Consider the following 19993-nt stretch of genomic DNA (forward strand, 5'->3'; position numbering starts at 1 on the left):
AATGTTAAGTTTTGTGTAAAATTACACATTATGTGTCAAATTACACATTTTGTGTCAAATTACACATTTTGTGTAAAATTACACATTTTGTGTAAAATTACACATTTTCTGTAAAATTACAACTTTTGTGTAAAATTACACATTTTGTGTAAAATTTTATATTTTGTGTAAAATTTAAAAATTTTAACAATTAACTTTTTACTTACAATACTCGGAATATTTTTCAAATAATTCCGATTAAATATTACTCATACGCAGCATTGGACTTTGAAATTTTTCACAACACACACCTTGAAATTCTAAAAATATGAAATTTATAATAAAAGAATTTAAGTACTTTAAATACTAAAAATAGCATTTGTTTTAAACAAATTGAAAATAATTCTATGCATGAAATTTTCAAAATTTTCTTAACAAAAACAACAAAACTAATATACGTACATACATATGAATGTATGTATGTACAAAGTGCTGAAAGTTGGCTGTTATACATAAATCATTAAAATGGCTTTGGCAACAAAAGTTTTGTTTATTTTTCAATAAAATTTATTTTTATTAGTTTAAGCAAACAAACTGAAACGAAAAATAAAATAAAAATAATATTTCTCTATGCAGTTTAAAAATACCTTTTGATTTCGAAATGATTTGTAGCCTTCATGTCTGGTTTTAGAAAGAAATCTGAAAAAAAACAAATGAAAATTTAAGAAATATAACTAAAGTAAGCATAAAATTAAAAATATTGCTAAATTTATGAAATTTTAAAAATAATAATTTCTTATTTATTGTGTTATATACATATATATATATATATATATATATATATATATATATATATATATATATATATATATATATATATAACTGAAATCTCATTTTTATTGAAATAATGCAAGAATTTCCTTTAAAACCTTTTAAAAACTTAATCTCTAATATTTTATTCATTAATTCCTTTCATTTTGCTTTTTGTAAGCATTTTATTTCTCATTAATTTGCCAACAATTCTATGCCCCCAAAAGTATTTGAAATTCAGTTTTTTTATATATAGAACCACATGGCGTATGAGTATTAAAATATTTAATAAGGTTGTTTAACGACAATGAAAAATACTACACATGGAAAAACTTTTAACACACTGTCAAACATATTCCTTGTTTGTTTGCTTACACAAACACTCTTACTTAATATACATAGCTATGGCCCAGTTTTAAGTGCTACAGAAGGAGGCAAATGAAAGCAAATTTTTAGGGACCAAGTCTCTCTTCATTTATAAAATTTTGTGCTTACTAAAACAGTATTTTTTTTTGTGGCATAAACATACATGACATACTTACAGAGTTTCTTTAATACTACATACATACTTACTTTTTAGATTCATATTGTTAAACGAAATTAAAAAAAAAAAAACGAAGGAAATATTAGGCAAGTTTTTTTTTATGTGTGTAATTAAAAAGGAACTCAATAGGTTTGTAAATTATACGAGAAAAGTACCATTTATGTCATAGAATTTTGTATAAGAAAGTTTGTATAGAAAATTTTTTGTTCAAGTATTACATTTTTCTAAATTACTAGCATAACCTCAAAACATAGTTTTGTTTAATTGTTTTAAATTTCCATAAATGGTGGTAATGATTTCAGGAATAAATTCGGGGAAATTTATTAAATACTTGGTACTTAATTATATTGAAATAACAAAAAGTACCAGCAAATTGTATCAGTGGTAGTTTAAAAGAATATCCTGTAAATTAAGCCATGTTTTGAGTACCAGGGTTCTGAAAAGTACCAATCCCCAGTTCGCCTACATAAGTATGTAGAAGAATAAAATACTAACTCTTTTGTGTACAAAACTGTTTTTGTAGAAATAAAAGTACTTACTATAAAAGTACTAATATAAAAAGTACCAAAAGTACTTTCGTAATTCTACATTAGCTGGAATTATAAAAAGATTCAGCTTAATTATTCAATTATTGTTCCAGAAAGTACCAAAGTACCATTTCATAATTGTTGAAAAGTGGGGGAAAATTCAGTATTAAGTAATATTTTATCCCCTTTTGGTAAAGTAAAAAGTACTTTATTATAAAATTAAGCACTTTATTTAAAATTTATCATCTGGGAAAAACTTTAACATTTGTGTAAAATATTACAATTTGTGTAAATTTGCAATTTTGTTTAAATTAATCAATTTTATGTTAAATTTTATATTTACATTTTGTGTAAAATTTTACATTTTGTATAAAATTTTACATTTTGTGTAAAATTTTACATTTAGTGTAAAATTTACATTTTGTGTAATATTTGGAGTATAATTTTACTTTTTGTGTAAATTTTTACATTTAATATAAAATTTTATGTTTTGTGTAAAATTTTACATATTGTGTAAATTTTACATTTTGTGTAAAATTTTTCGTTTTGTGTAATATTTTACATTTGATGCAAATTTTTAATTTAGTGTAAAAATTTATATTTGGTGCAAAATTTTATATTTTGTGTAAAATTTTACATTTTGTGTATAATTTTACATTTTGTGTAAAATTTTACATATTGTGTAAATTTGTAATTTTGTGTAAAATTTTTAACTTTGTGTAAAATTTTACATTTTGTGTAAAATTTTACATTTGGAGTAAAATTTTACATTTTGTGTAAGATTTTTCATTTTATGCAAAGTTTTCATTTAGTGTAAAATTATATATTTAGTGTAAAATTTTATATTTTGTGTAAAATTTAATAATCATTGTAAAATTTTGCATTTAGTATAAAATTTTATATTTTGTGTAAAATTTTGCATTTGGTGTAAAATTTTATGCATTAATCTATTGTGTAAAATTTTTACATTTGGTGTAAATTTTAAATTCTGTGTAAAATTTTAAATTTTGTGTAAAGTTCTACATTTTGTGTAAAATTCCACATTTTGTGTAAAATTTTACATTTTGTGTTAAAATTTATATATTGTATAAATTTTTAATTTGTGTAAAATTCTACATTTTGTGTAAAATCCTACATTTTGTGTAAAATTTTACATTTAGCATCAAACATTATTTCATTTTTTTTGTTAAATAACACAATTTCTCTAAACATAAAAACTTGAGTTTTATGATTCCACAACAGGTTTGGTACTTATAGGGCCATAATGCTAAATATGGAATTGATAAGTGAAATAAGATATTTTAAGAGCCACGATGTCCATTTAAACACTTTTAATTCCATTTCACATTAATACCATTTTATTGTCAAATCTTTACCAAAACTGTATTAAGTATTTTCATTTCACATAATATTTCAAATTAATTTAATTTAAAATCATTTTATAAGCTTTTTTTTTATAACCTTCATAAATATTTATATAATTTAGAGACAACATAAAATGACAAATTTATGGCAATTTTTAATGAAAAAACTCTTTTTGGACAAACCTAAACACACTTTATCATCTTTATGCCAATAAAAAGGCAAAAAATACAAATTCTTCATTCTACAACGAAGAAAAAATAAATCAAAGAGAGGTGCCCAGTTTAGCATAAAAAATGTATTTTTTATTTGTAGCAAAATTTCTAATAGAACACGTATTTTAAAAATATAACACATGTTTTTTGTTTTAAATTATATTCTAGTTTTGTTTTCTATAGTTTTTTTGGTTCTTTCATTCTTCTGTCTGCCTAATGATCTATTTTAATTTATGAATATTCTATTTAATTCTATTTTAGTATTTTTCAATATGTGTGTTTTTAGTTTTGAAATTTGGTATTTTTCCCTCTCTTTTGTTTAGATTTTGTGTGTTTTTTTTAGTTTTATTCAAAGTGTGCAAATGTTGCCACATTCTATTTGAATTCGTGTTATTTCTAACACTGATGCATGACTCAATTTGTTGTATATGTATCTATGTTTTCAATGTTTTTTTCCTCTATAGATACATGTTTTTTTTTTAGATTCTTTTTTTGATTTGTAAGCATTTTGTAAATTCTAAGCGTGTGAAAGCAATGTCATCATCATCTCATTTCTATCTATGCAATTTGTAAAGCGTTTTTATTTCTATTTGTTCTTCTTTCTCTCCTCTTCATCAGTTCATACATGAAAATGAAAATTTAGTTCACACAAAGTTTCTAATTAAAGTCTAACGACAAATAAAGTATAAAAACATAGTATGTATTTATTTAAACGAAAAAAGAAAACCAAACATACTCTACATATTTTTGAAGGACACTTTAAACATTTTGTAAGAGAAATAAGATAAAATATATTATCGTAAAAAGCAAAAGTGTATGTTGTAAGAAAAAAATAAAAGAACTAAGAAAAAAACTGAAAAAAAATTACGCTGAAGGCTTAGGTAGAATTGTTTATAACTTGTTGTTATACAACTTTTGCTTTCTTTTTAAAAGTCAGCAAAATTTTCTAGTAATGTAATAAGAAAATATGTGAAAAATAAAAAGTACAAAGTAATAGCAGTAATAAACAAATATCAGCTTTTATTCTTATTTATCATTTATTAAGGATTAAGCTTCTTTTTCTTAATTGAGCTTTTTTATCGATTCTTTTAAAAATGTTCATATTATAACATAAATTTGCCTTGATTAAAATTTCTAGTATATAAAGTACTAGTGTTCGCAAAGTCTTTTAAAAAGCTTATATTAACGTTACTCTTAAAAGCTTCAGAAAGTCTTAGAAAATACTCTACTCTGTGAGTATTTAATGAAAGATTTAAAGCTTTTAAATACAACGTTGTATAACAAAAGCTTTAGGCTTCAAAAATAACATTTCTTTAATATTTCTTATGAAAATCGTTTAATATTTCTTAAAAATTCTAACAAAAGCTTTAAGATTGTTATTAAAAGCTTCAAAAATTTCCACATAAGCTTTAAAATTAATTTCATTGATGAGTAATTTTGTTATATTTTTAATACAAAACTTTACGTTTAAAGCTTTAAATAAACTTAATAATTTTTTATAAAGCTTTTAACTTTTAAGATTAAGTTTTGTTGATTATAAACAGCACTTCTTTAAAGTTTTAATACTAAACTTTCAGTTTACGGCTTAAAATAAATTTAATAAAAAAGCTTTAAGATTGTTAGTAAAAGCTTCAGTATTTTTCACATAAGCTTTAAGTTTTAATTTCATTGATGAGAACACGTCTTTATAGTTTTAATACAAAGCTTTAAGTTAAATAAACTTAATAAAATTTTTCTGAAGCTTTTAAGTTTTGTTAATTGTAAACAACACTTTATTAAAGTTTTAATACAAAGCTTTAAGTTTAAGGCTTTAAATAAACCTAATAAAATTTTTATTTTAATGTTTATTTGAAAAAAGCTTTGAAGTTTACAGCTTTTAATAATTAAATTCAAGTTTTGTTGTTGGTAAAGAATACTTCATTACAGTTTTAATATAAAGCTTTCAGTTCAAAGGTTTAAATAAACTTAATAAAGTTTTTATGAAACTAAAAAGATTTTGAGCACAAAACAGCTAAAATGTAAAAAAAAAAAAAATTATTGATTGTTAAGAACACTTCTTAATACAAAGCTTTAAATAAACTTAATAAAGTTTTTACATTTTACAGGGAGTTCTTTAAAGTTTACAGCTTTCAACTTTATATATATAATAATTTGTTAAGGAAAACTTTAAAAACTTAAGCTTTAGTAAAAGCCAAAACTTCAATAAATTTAATACTATTAATTCTATTAGTAGAGTGCTTATGACTTGGGTTTAGCATTAAAAAACGTATCTAGCACACATATGAGGCCTAGTATTATAGATTCTTTTTCCTGTAAACTTTTTCTTTCTTTTATTCAAATTTGCTTTTGTTGTTGTTGTTGTTCTTCATAAAGGAAGATAAACAATGCTTATATATTTAAGTATAGAAATGTTATATGAACATAAAGACAAATAACTTTGTGTAAAAGAAAAGCTCTATTTTAACGGCCTTAGGCTAAACATTTAATATTTGTAATATTTAGCTAAGCTTTTACTTAAAATCAAATGTTTTTGAATGGTTAAACATTATTTTCACAAGTTTCTTAAATTTAAATAACTGGGATAGCATTCTTAATTGTTCATTACAAGGGGTCAAATGTCAGCAAGTTGTAGTCATAAAACTTTAACATATTTCTAAAAGCTTTTATACTTTTTATAGCTTTTTTAAAGGAATAGTTAAATAGCTTGTAATCAAGTTACAATTTGCAATAAAGCTTTTTTAAACAGCCCGTTAAAAGTGTATTAAGTGTACTTTTAGTTTTTTTAAAGAAATGTTTGAACAAACTCATATCAACTATATTTTCTATTTACAATTAATGTCACAAGGTTGCATATAGTTGTATATATGTCACACACACAGTGAAACTTATACATTTACATATCATTCTCATATACAAGATATAATATTTAATAGATTGTTGTAGTCATATATTGTTTGCCTTTGAGGTCTTGTTTTGTTTTCACTCTCTCAATGTTTTTTCTTTATTTATTTAAAAATTCTCGTTTTTTTCTTGTTCTCTGTAGTTTACAACAATAATAATCAGATATTGATGTTTTTTCAAGTGTACTTACATACATACAAATGTATATATGTATGTATGCCCAAGTATCTGTGTGTGGTGTGGGTTATATTTGAGTGTATCTATACGAGAGAATTGTAACATTTAATCAGGTGCATAACAAAATGCGTTATTGCTGTCATGTCATCATAATAAAATGTGTTGTCAATGTTTAGTCATATATTTTTTTTTAATTTGTGTTGTTGTCATGTTTTTGTATATCATAATGTCAGAGTATAGTATACAAGTTTGAGAATAGATGAGAATAGTTGTTGTTGTTATTGTTATTAAGTATCGAGAAGAGTACGGTTACGTAATAGGCCATCTCCGTTTGACACAAATATTAATTGAATGTATGTTTTTTCCGTATGATACTTTTTTAATACATAGTAGTTTTTATAAGCAGGAATTTACGAGGTAGGTTGAGAAAGTCTTTTAAAGGTTAGGTCTTAAAGAAGTTACTTAGAGCTTTTTAAAGCTGTCTGCCAACTATTTCTTAATATAATTCGTCATTTTTTTATCGTATAAAGTTTTTTAGACTTTCTTTGTTATTATTTCAATAAATGCCTAAAAGTATACTAGGTTTTTTGAGAAATTTAGAAAATCAGTTGTAGGAATATTCTGAAATTGTGAAATTTTTTTATTTTTTTCAGAATTTAAACTTATTACTAAAAACACATTAATAAAACTTTAAATATTTTGTTAGACATTGTTTTTAAAACCTTGTTAAATTATTAATATGTATTTTCCTTGTTTCTTTAATATAAAATAATAGAAAATATTGTTGTTGGTATTTTTTTCCTAAAGAAACACACACTCATAATTATTTTCATATTTTCATTTAATTAATAATATTTTTTGCATTTATCATTACAATCATAATGAGAGCTTTTCATTATTTATCTTTTTATCTTTAGTTCTTCATAATTATTTTTCTCTTTTGTTTAAATATTGATTAAAAAAAAAACATTTCTTTTATTATAATTATACAATATACATTTAAATATAAACTAATAATAATTTTCTTTTTGTATTTTTTTTTTCTCTTTCTCCTTTTCCCCCCTTAAAACACAAAACAAAAATATTATAAATTAAATTTATAAAAACGTGGCATTGTTTTTATTATTATGTATGCTGCCCCATTTCGTTGTCCATGTTTTTATCTATTTCTAGGTGAGTCTGTTTGTTCTGGATTAGAGGTTGAAATTGAAAATAATAACAATAATTATCATCATGGTAAGCTTTTCTCATTGTTTCATAAATGTCATTATAAAAGTTCATAATTTTGTTGTTTTTTGAAAAAAAAAGAAATTTTTTTTTAATGATTTTGTTTTTTGGTTTTAATTCTTTGTTTAATTTTTATATACTAATTGATTTTTATAAATATGTTTCTTTTTTTTAATAATTTATTAAAATTGTTAATGTTTATTTAAACAGTAAAGAAATGCATGAAAAAAAACTATTTTCAGTAATTGTTCCCTATTAACTAACTAAAAACTATTTCAAACTTTTTTAAAAAAGCTTTTTAACTAATTTAAATCATATATGTAATGATAACAACTTTTTACTTTCTGCATTACTTAGTAATGTTTAATAGTTATTGAAAAGCTTTTAAAGCTTTTAAACAAGTTTCTTGTTCTACACATTTAAAGGGATAATTTCAAACCCTAAGAAATGTTATTGCTGCTATATATAAATCAATTACCAAACCCCCAATTTTCTTTATAATAAAGACTTTTTTCCCTACCCCCGTTTTATCTTAGCATTCAACCATTTTACAAAGCTTTAAAGCTTTATTCCTTTTTCGTAATATATTTTGTGTACAAAAAAAGGTTTCACTATTAAGTTTTTCTTATTATTTTCCTTACAATTTTATCACAAATCAACAACTAGTCCAAGGTAAATGTTGTGCACTCATAAAATTTCTCAAAAAAATTCATTAAGCATTTCATAAATTTTGAATTTAAAAAAAAAAATGCATCTCATTTCGCAAATTATCATATCTACCATTTAGAGTGTTAAATGTAACTAAATGTTAAAATAATAACCATAGATTCAAATGCAAAAATTCATAATTCATTAAAAGCAAAAAATCAAAAAATAACATAATGAAGAAATAAAATGTTATTATTTTTAATTTTCGAACCTAATAATTAAAAAAACAACAACAACTATATTAAATTTATAAAATAAAATAAAATATATGTTTTTAACTTTATTAATTATAATTCATTTTAAAATTATTTTAGGTGATTCAACCTATCACATGAAGATCTTAGTGCCAGCAGTGGCCTCCGGTGCCATCATAGGCAAAGGAGGCGAGACCATAGCCTCTTTACAAAAAGATACCGGTGCTCGTGTTAAAATGTCCAAATCACATGATTTCTATCCAGGTTAGTAGTTATTGAAATTTTCTTTAAAAAAAAAGAAAAAGAAATTTAAATTTATTCTCTTAACCACAGGTACTACCGAACGTGTGTGTCTTATAACCGGCACGGTGGAAGGCATTATGACTGTACTCGATTTCATTATGGACAAAATCCGCGAAAAACCCGATTTGAATACAAAAATCTTGGATGCCGAAAACAAACAGAGCCAAGAACGTGATAAACAAGTGAAAATTTTGGTGCCCAATTCCACCGCTGGCATGATCATTGGCAAGGGTGGTGCTTACATTAAGCAGATCAAAGAGGAAAGTGGTTCTTATGTACAGATTAGCCAAAAGCCCAAGGATATTTCATTGCAAGAACGTTGCATTACCATCATTGGCGACAAGGAGAACAATAAAAATGCCTGCAAAATGATCTTATCGAAAATAGTGGAAGATCCTCAGTCGGGCACTTGTTTGAATGTGTCGTATGCTGATGTTAGTGGGCCGGTGGCAAATTTCAATCCTACCGGTTCGCCATATGCCACCAATCAGAATGCTATTAATTCGAGTACCGCCTCGTTGAATTCAACTCTGGGTACGACAATTGGTGGTGCCGCTTCGGCAGCTGGTCTACTAGTCAATGGTACGGGCATTAATTTGTCCTTGAATTTGAGCACACCAAATCCAGCACCAAATCTAGCATTGGCCACACAGTTATTGGAACATATTAAGGTGAGTGAGAGAGAAAGAAAGAAAAATTATTTGAATTTTTTGTTAAATAAGCTTGTGGAATCATTCATGTAATTTCAAAATTAAGTTCGAATTTTCGAAGTGAAGTTTTAATTTACGAAACTTTGAAATTAAGTTTGAATCTCTTTTAAAACGTTAATTATATATAAATGAAATAAACTAGAAAAAAGTTTATATTTTTAAAAAGTTGAAAAAACTTTTGTTCTACCATTTTTCACAATTTGCTTCAAATATGGTATTTTTCTTAAAAATATCTTAAATATCAATATGGCTACAAATCGGTGGCAATAGTTTTTTATTAACTGTTTTTAAACCGTTAATAAAATGTGAATAAAAAATTTAACACTAATTCAATATTTTCAAAAAGTTGAAAAAACTTTTGTTCTACCATTTTCCACTATTAGCTTTAAATTTGGTATTTTCCTTAAAAATATGTTAAACTGCAGTATTGATTACTAATTACTGGAAACAGTTTTTCATTACTGGTTTTTAAACCGTTATTAAATGTAAACTGAAAACTTAACACAAATTCAATATTTTCAAAAAGTTGAAAAAACTTTTGTTCTACCATTTTTCACAATTTGCTTTAAATTTGGTATTTTTCTTAAAAATATGTTAAACTGCAATATTGTGAACAAATTAGTGGAAAAAGCTTTTTAATATCGGTAACTAAACCTTTAATAAAATGTAAATAAAAAACTCAACACAAATTCAATATTTTCAAAAAGTTTAAAAAACTTTTGTTCTACCATTTTTCACAATTTGCTTTAAATTTGGTATTTTTCTTAAAAATCTGTTAAACTGCAATATTGTGTACAAATTAGTGGAAAATGTTTTTCATTATCGGTTTTTAAACCATTAATAAAATGTAAATTTTAGAACTCCATAAAAATTAAATAATTTCAAAAATTTGCAAAAAGTTTTGTTCCACTAATTTTGTCAAATTGCTTCAAAATTTGAAAAAAAAATTTAAAATATAATAAATAACAATACAAGCCTTAAATAAGTGACATATGAAAACATTGTATTACGAAATAGAATTAGAGTTTTCGAAAAAAATTGAAATTGTAAATTTCTAAACTTTTTCAAATATTTAATCAATCCCCCCTTTTTCCCCTTTTTACCATTACAGGTCGCTTTAAGAAGTTTAGGCTATTCCGAAACCGCCACCACTGAAGTGTGCGCTGCCTTAGGTGTTTTAGCTAAATACGGTGTACTCGGTATGGGTGTCGGTTTGCCACACGCCAATGGTGCTCACACAACACTCGGCAGCTATTTGGGTGTATCCACGTTGGATCAGCAAACAGCCGCCGCCAATGCTGCCGCCAGTGCGAGCAATGTTTTCGGTGCCGTCGGTCAAGTCAATTTGGAACAATATACAGCCGCAGCTGCAGCCGCCGCTGCTGCGGCCGCCTCGCGTCCCACGCAAACACAATTGGATGTTGCAGCGGCTGCAGCCCAATTCGATCATTTCCGTCATTTAGGAAGTGCAGCTACAGCCGGTCAAGCTGCCACACCCGTGTCATTGAATAATAATAGTTTTGGTTTAACCGCTGCTACAGGTACCGCCACTACGGCACCCACATTGGGTGCCAATGCTGCCCATTCGTTGAGCAGTCTGAGTAAGAGTCCCACACCGGGTGATTTGGGTGCCAAGGATACCAAAAATGTGGAAATTCCTGAAGTTATTGTAGGCGCTATCTTAGGTGGGCCACGTTTTTATTATCCTTACTAAAAACAGACAGACAAACAAGCAACAACAAACAAGCAATATAAAAATATCCCAACTATTGCCTAACCTAGAGTTTTTCTCCCATTTCCCTTTTGTGTTTCTTTGTTAATGCAAGATATAAAGCTCAAATTTTTTTTAGTTTTTTCTTAAATCCCTTAATATGTTTGTTTGTTTAAAAAAAAGAAAAGGTTTTTTTCTTTACCGGGTGCCTGTTTTTTTGAAAAATATTTGTTTTATCTACAATTATTTTTTAAAACAACTTTATGTTTGTTAATTTGTTACACCATTTTTTTCTTAAATTAATAATGATTTTATGATTTGTTTGTAAGTGTATTGCAATTATTTTTATTTTATATTTGTATAATTAACATAAGTGCCTTTTTTATATATATTTAAACACTTTTACACTTTAGCCTACTTCATACTTTCTAAAAACATTCCTTTTTTTATTAGTTTTTAAAAGTTAAATAGAAATAATATAGTGACCTTGTGAGCTATATTTTAAGGAAACTAAACATTCCTTTTAAGGTTTTTCTTATTATTTTTATTTAGAAATTTAAATGGCCCTCTTTTGTTTAAGTTTAAAAGAAAAATATTTCAATGGTTTAAGTGTCTCAAACGATTACATTTCATTTTATTAATAACATATAAACAATTTTATGTTTTCTTTTTCACAATAACTTATTTTATTAGCTATTTTTATTTTTTGTTAATTTTTTTTTTATTTTGTATATCTAGTCAAGTTCTTGCCGCCTTAAAAAAATATTTCATTTTTCTTTAATTTTCACTGTACACTAAACACATTTATTAAAACAAACAATAACAAAAGAAAATAAGTAACAAACTACAAAACAAAAATCTCCAATTGAAATAGTGCAAACAAAAGACGTTCTATTTTCATTCAGAATATATTTTCCCATTTAAAAAGAAACTGTGATGTTATACATACATAAAAAATCAACAGCATTTGTCATTAAAATTGTAAACTAGTTTTTCCACACATTTATAAATATTTTCAGTTTCAGTTTTTTCATTTAATAACTTTTTTTTTAAACATTTTATTTTAAAAATTACAATTTGAACGTCTGTTTCTTTTATATATATTTTTTTTGAAGACAACTAGGCTGGTCCTTATGCCAATAATTTCTTCATTATAGAAAAAAAAGTTTTCAAACGGGACATTTTATTTTCATTTATTATTTTTATTAAAAATACCCCAAACATATTTACTTTATATATTTATGTAAAATATAAAATAAAGGGCGCAGCTTTATATTTAAAATATATTTTTATTTGTTTTAAAACAATTTGCTTTTTGTAAATGTTAACAATTCTAAATATGTTTAGTTTTTTTTTTAAAGAAAAGAGCGAGAACAAATGATGATGAAGTAAAGTTATTCTCATTTCTCACTCTTTTTCTTTAAACTAAATAAGTTTATTTTGTTAAATTTTGTAAGTTTAGTTTTTAGGCTTTCTTTTCTTTTCCTAAACCATTTATAAACTAACTATCATATACATTAACATTATGGTTTTTTGTTTAGGTGTTTTAATTATTAATTTTATTACTTTTAAGTTAAATTACTATAAACATTTATTTCATTTCTTTAATCCTTAAGGGATATTAGTGCAATTGGTTTAAAAGCTATTTTAATATATAAAAAAAATTTACAAAAAAAAAAACACTCAACTTGAAACATAAGTTGCTAAATATTTTCTAAACGAAAATTTTAAAAAAATATATATATAAATATACCTCAATTAAATAATAGTTTATAGTTTAATATTTCAAAAGACATTTTCTTTTAAAAGTGTTAAAATCATTAAAACAATTTTAAACATTCCCACAATTTTTTAAACTAATTTCTTAACTATCAAGCTAATAATAATTAATATACATTTTTTAAAATTATAAACAACACAATGAAAAAATTTCTCTTTTTAAAATACATACATACCTAACTACATATATATAAATATTAATAATCATAATAAAATTATTATAAAACTGAAATAATTCCAGGTCCAAATGGTCGTAGTTTAGTTGAAATACAACATGTATCGGGCGCAAATGTGCAAATTTCAAAGAAAGGTATATTCGCACCTGGCACTAGAAATCGTATTGTAACAATAACTGGTCAACCGAGTGCCATTGCTAAAGCTCAATTTTTAATTGAACAAAAAATCAACGAGGAGGAGACAAAAAGAGCGCGACAAATTCCATTAGCCACTGTTGTGAATTAAAAAACAAATTATTTATACCTAAAAAATATAAATATATATATAAATAATTATATATACATAAAAGAATTCTATATAAAAAAACACACACACACCTACACCTCTACATACATACATACACCCTTAATAATTTGTATAGAAATTTAATTTAACAACAATTGTTTTTAAACAAACAAAAAAAAAAAGAAATAATTTTTAAAATTCTTTCTGTAAAATCATTAACAAAAATTATTTATCTTCAAAAAAACAAAGTAATGAATCTAAGCAAAACATTCATTATTTTCCCCACAACTCCTCACACATGTAAGCATTACATACAAACAACTAATTTCATTAACAAACAATTAACAATATGAAAAAAATAAACAACAAAACGTAAAAAAACTTAGTAAAATATTTAACAAAATTAAAAAAAAAAAACAACAAATAATATTATATAGAAAACAAACAAGAGTTTAAAACCAAAACTTTTTAGATAATAATTATAATTTCAATATGAAAAAAATCAACAAAAAAGAAAAAAAATATTTAGTAAACAGTTTTTAAAGAAAAAATCTTAAACCAAGTTTTTTCCATAATATTATTACAACAATAAAATTATAAAACAGCCGTGTTAGTAAATTGTCAACAAAAACTTAATAAAACAAATAATTTTTAAACAAATTTCCCTTAAACCTTTAAAAACAAAGAAGAAGTAAAAAAAACCAAAATAAGAAAATTATTATAGAAACGTTAATAAATTATAAAACAAATTTTTTGTGAGTAGTTAAATAAATTTTATTATTTTCTTTTTTAAAAATACAAAAAAATCTAAAAAAACGCAAGGCAAAATAGTTGATTTTCTTTTTCAAACTCTGTCATTAAGTTTGTTTAAATAAAAATTTATACAATTTATAAAAATAAAATAGTTATTGTTAAAATAGTAAAATATTAAACTAGTTAAAAAGAAAAGTTTTAAAATATAAAACAAATCATTTAGAAATGTTTGCAAATTTATTTAACATAAAATTATAAAATTTAGTTTTATTAAGAAAAAAAAGTTTGAAAACTTTTGTTTTACAAATTTTTGCAACTATTTGCTAAATTTTAAAATTTTATAAGAATTTTATAGTTAGCTACAGCAGCTATAAATTGGTGTTAATAGTTTTTTATTATCAGTTTTTAAAACCGATAATAGAATATAAATAAAATATTAGAAAAAATTTTATATTTTTAAAAAAGTTGAAAAAACTTTTGTTCTACTAGTTTTCTTAAATTGCTTAAAATTTCGTATTTTTCTTAAAAATATAATAAACTTCAATATTGCCTAAAAGTTGGTGTCAATAGTTTTTTATTATCGGTTTTTAAACCAACAATAAAATGTAAATAAAAAACTAGGAAAAATTTTAATATTTTCAAAAAGGTTGAAAAAACTTTTGTTCTACTGTTTTCCACAATTTGCATTAAATTTCGTATAATTCTTAGAGTTATAGTAAACTTCAATATTGGATATAAATTGGTGTTAATAGTTTTTTATTATCGGTTTTTAAACCATCAATAAAATGTAAATAAAAAACTAGAAAAAATTTAATATTTTTAAAAAGTTGAAAAAAACTTTTGTTCTACTGTTTTCCACAATTTGCTTTAAACTTCGTATTTTTCTTAAAGATATGTTAAACTTTAATGTTAACTACAAATTAGTGGCAATAGTTTTTTATTATCAGTTTTTAAACCATTAATAAAATGTAAATAAAAAACTTTAATGTTTTTAAAAAGTTGAAAAAAACTTTTGTTCAACTAGTTTTCACAATTTGCTTCAAATTTCGTATATTTCTTAGAGATATAATAAACTTCAATATTTACTACAATTTGGAGGCAATAGTTTTTTATTATCGTTTTATAAACCAGCAATAAAATTTATATAAAAAACCAGAAAAAATTCAATATTTTCAAAAAGGTTGAAAAAACTTTTGTTCTACTATTTTCCACAATTTGCTTTAAATTTCGTATAATTCTTAGAGTTATGATAAACTTCAATATTGGCTACAAATTGGTGTTAATAGTTTTTTATTATCGGTTTTTAAACCATCAATAAAATGTAAATAAAAAACTAGGAAAAAAATTTTAATATTTTCAAAAAGGTTGAAAAAACTTTTGTTCTACTGTTTTCCACAATTTGCTTTAAACTTCGTATTTTTCTTAAAGATATGTTAAATTTCAATGTTAACTACAAATTAATGGAAATAGTTTTTTAATATCAGTTTCTAAACCATTAATAAAATGTAAACTGGAAAAAAATCAATATTTTCAAAAAGGTTGAAAAAAACTTTTGTTCTACTATTTTTCGCAATTTGCTTCAAATTTGGTATATTCCTAAAAGATATCATAAACTTCAATGTTAACTACAAATTAGTGGAAAAAGTTTTTTATTATCAGTTTTAAACCATTAATAAAATGTAAATGAAAATGTAAAAAAAATTAAAAAAAAACTGAAAATACTTTTGTTCTGCTATTTTTTTCAATTTGCTTTAAAATTTGATTTTTTTTTAAAAATATGATAAACATCAATGCTAACTACAAACTAGTGGAAACAGTTTTTTATTATCAGTCTTAAAACTACAAAAAAAAAAGAAAATAAAAATATATATTTTTATATAAGTTTTTCAAAAATATTAAAAATACTTTTGTTCAACTATTTTTGGTATTTTTGATTAAATTTTTGATTTATTTTAACGAAATTATTAAATCACCCTTTAAGCTGTAAATACACAGCTGCAGATTTTAAATATCGCATTAAACTAATGTTAAAAACATAAAATTCTAAATGATTTGTTTTATTATTTCAAAAAACTTTTTATTTTGTTAAATACATCAAATTCTTTTCAGTTTTTGTTTTTCTCTTTTTAAATAGTGTAAATATTTATTTTTTCTTTAAAACTGTTTTAATTTTATTTGTTGTTTGTTTTCTGTTACAAAAGATTATAATTAAAAAAAAATGGAAAAATAATTCTATATATATTTAAAAGCCATAAAATAATAATTGTGTTAATACAAGAAAAAACAATTTAAAAAAAATGAATTTTAAAGTCCTGTTAATAATAAAAAATTTAAAGAAAAGCTTTGTATACAGCCCATATCAAGCCTAGGAAGCATGTGTTAGCCTAAGCTTTTGATTTGGATCTCAAACTGTATAGAAAAAAGACTTTGAAATTCATTTGTACCGAATATATATACAAAAATCAGGAATTTTTTTTGTTAATGTTAAATATTAATTTGTTTTTGTTAAATACTAGGTAAATATTTAAAGAAAATGAACGTTTTCAGCTTGAAACAAGGTAATTATTAATTTCTAAAAATAATTAATTATAGGCTAGTGAAATTTTTACCTTTTTAAATATGATGATTTTTGTTTTCTACCCTTTTGCAATTTTACTCTACCCAACCGTTTGTTAAATGATTTGTTAAATGTTTTATTAATTTATTTTTTATTATCTTTGTTGAATTTGTTTTTTTTTTCTTAATTAATTATTTTATTTTACAGCTGTTTTTGATGGTTTTTTTTAGCAAGAGCTGAGTGGCTTTTTTTGTTGAAAAAAATAATAATATATAATGGTTTGAAAAAAAAGTGGTAATGTGTTTTAAAAACGCGCTTAATACAAGTCTTCTCCTTATGGTTTGATTTTTTTTTTTAATTATTAATTTTATTATCGTTTTATTTACTATGATTGTGTTTTTATGATATTTTAATGCCAGTTGTTTTATGCCTTTTTTTGATTTCTCTTAAAGAATTTGCTCGTTTTGTATATAAAATTTAAATTTCCCAAATTTTATATATTTAATATAATTTTTCTTTTTTTTATTTTAATTAAATTACTACATATTTCTTTATAGTTTTAATAATAAGTTATTGTCTTTTACAACATCACATAATATTTTTGTTTAGTTTCTTTTTTTTATATAAAATAATTGTTATTTTTTTCTATATATTTTTTTTAATAATTTAGTCAAGTGCAATTTAAATAAATTGTTCTTTATTGTTTTGTATATATTTTCCATAATATTTTTTTTTTTCAAAATTTTAACTGCATACATCAAATAAGTTGAAACAAAAACAAAAAAACGAAAAGACAAATCACTTCCATTTTTATTAAATAAAACAAAACAAATAAATATCATAAATATTTCTTTAGTTTTTCGTTGTATTATACAAATTTAAATGTTTTGGACATCACATTATGCAATAAATAAAATTTTCTTTAATTATTTTTAACTTTATAACACATTTATGCCGAAAAAAAGCAACAAAAAAACAAAAATTATAATTCATTTATTTTTAATTCACTTTAGTTTAACTATTAAGTGCATTTTTAATTTCAAAAAAAAAAAAAAAATCTATAAAAAATTAAAAAAAAACATTTTAAAATTTTTGTTAAATTAAAAATAAAATTGTAATTTCTTTAAAACAAAAAAAAATTATTTTACAAACTAATAAATATATAAAAAAAAAATTAAACAAAAAATCTGTGTTTTTTATTTATTATTTTAAACCAACTACCCAAACAAACAAATAAAAAACAACTGCTCATCATTTTACATCAAATTTACCAAAAAAAGCGCCTCTTTTTATACCATTCACCACTTAAAAAAAGTCACTCAACTCAAAAAAACATCAAATCAACGTAATTATCTTTTTTAATATAAATAAAATTCAAAACAATTCAATAAACTTAACCTCAACCACAAAAAAAAGAACCATTAAATTTCAATTTCAATTCAAACTTTCATTATAAATTCAACAACTTCATGTAACTACTGAAAACGTTCATTTTAATTTAAAACTCAATTTAAAACAACAAGAAAAAGTAAATAAATATAATCTACTAATCTTCATAATTAAGTTACGGGTATTGTTAAAAATCTATAGATTTTAAGTTTTTAATTAATCATTAATTAATTTAAAACCATATAAAAATAATACTTTTCAAACCCCCTCCCCCACTTTTTTCTTTGCTGTTAATTTCTTTTTAATAGAAACTGTGTTAAATTTTAAAAATATCTAAAGTTTAAAGTTTTTAATTGTATTCTTATATTTTGTAAACAAACAAAAACAAAATAAATTAATAAATTGTGCAATATTTGTTGTGTTTTTTAAATAAGTTTTTCAAATAATAATAAACAAATATTTAACAATACAATAAACCTTATTATTTGTTTAAAAAAAATAATTTAATTCTGTTAACAAATCCCCTCCCCACAAAAACCACAAGTTTTAATAAATAAATGAAAAAAAGTATAAAAAAAATTATAATTATAAATAATTAAATAATAATTTATATGCTAGTGTGCCTTGATTATTAACTATGCTTAAAATAATATTTTAATTATTTATAAACAAAAAAAAGATAAAAAAAAACAAAAAAATTTATTTCTACCTTTTCTTCTGTTCTGTTAAAGGTCTTTTTAAAAGTTAAAATTATAAAAAATATACATATATAAAACATTAAACTTTAAACTTCATGTTTACATTTTATATTATTTACTTTTATTGTTTAAATTTCTTTTCTTAAAATTAAATTTTATTACATTATTTTCAAAATATATATATTTTAAATATTAAAACCAGAACATTTTTTTTAAATAAAACACCACACAACATATTTTTTATTTCATAAACTATTTAACTCTATTTCTTATAAATATCTTGTACACTTTTACTTTCATATTTTTTCTTTCTTTTTATATAAATAATTTATAATAACGAAAAAAAAAAATAAATAATATTATTATTAATAAAAAAAAACAACAACAAAATTCATAGCAAGTATATTCATCATTATCATTATATCAGGTCCTCAGAAAAAAAAATTAAACCAAAAATTCAATTCAATTTGCGATATCAAAAACGCATCGTACATTACACGAATCAATAATAATCTGTATTTATCGTTAATAAAAAACATTAAATCATTATTGCTTTCGTATCGTTAAATCGCCAAAGACATTCATTCTTTTAAACACTGGCCTCTTTATAGATGTTAGATATAATTTTTAAAGTTGAGCCTTAATGTTTGAACCCAACTTTTCTGTGCGTTGGTTACTTATGTAGTTCTACTTGGTTCTTACACAAACTGTATCATCTACACCCCTGATCGACAAAGAGCTTTGTTAAAAGCTTTCTTGCTCTCTTAATTTCACACGCATGTATGCTTACACATGTATAAAAAACGATTAAAACCAGTAAGAGAACTTATTTTTTACTCTCTGCCAATGTAGATTCTACAGGGTCCGTTAGAGTTCTCTGTTAGATTCCGGTTAATATAAAGATTATTTAAATAACATTTCAATACGATCTATAGTCTAGTCTTAATTGATACTAATTTAAAAGTGTGATTAGACGATATAGTAACT

At 22.9% G+C, this 19993-nt stretch overlaps 1 protein-coding gene across 13 annotated transcripts in view; it reads left to right on the forward strand.

Moving 5' to 3' along the window:
- The window catches only part of LOC119601929 (RNA-binding protein Nova-1), a 73217-nt gene extending 59188 nt beyond the window's left edge, over positions 1-14029 (forward strand). For 9 of the 13 annotated variants that reach the window (XM_037953179.1, XM_037953180.1, XM_037953181.1 and 6 more), the window contains 5 exons: positions 7689-7751; positions 8765-8908; positions 8978-9618; positions 10769-11342; positions 13389-14029. In XM_037953179.1, the coding sequence (XP_037809107.1) occupies positions 7689-7751; positions 8765-8908; positions 8978-9618; positions 10769-11342; positions 13389-13609 (1643 nt within the window). In that variant the 3' untranslated portion in view covers positions 13610-14029. The remainder of the gene's footprint in view (positions 1-7688; positions 7752-8764; positions 8909-8977; positions 9619-10768; positions 11343-13388) is intronic. The other 4 variants (XM_037953185.1, XM_037953186.1, XM_037953187.1 and 1 more) reach the window with 1 other exon arrangement.
- Positions 14030-19993: the final 5964 nt, after the last annotated feature.

This window comes from Lucilia sericata, unplaced genomic scaffold, assembly GCF_015586225.1.
Source record: "Lucilia sericata isolate MDLA Ls3-8-SP2 unplaced genomic scaffold, ASM1558622v1 Contig000199F_arrow, whole genome shotgun sequence".
Lineage (NCBI taxonomy): Eukaryota > Metazoa > Arthropoda > Insecta > Diptera > Calliphoridae > Lucilia > Lucilia sericata.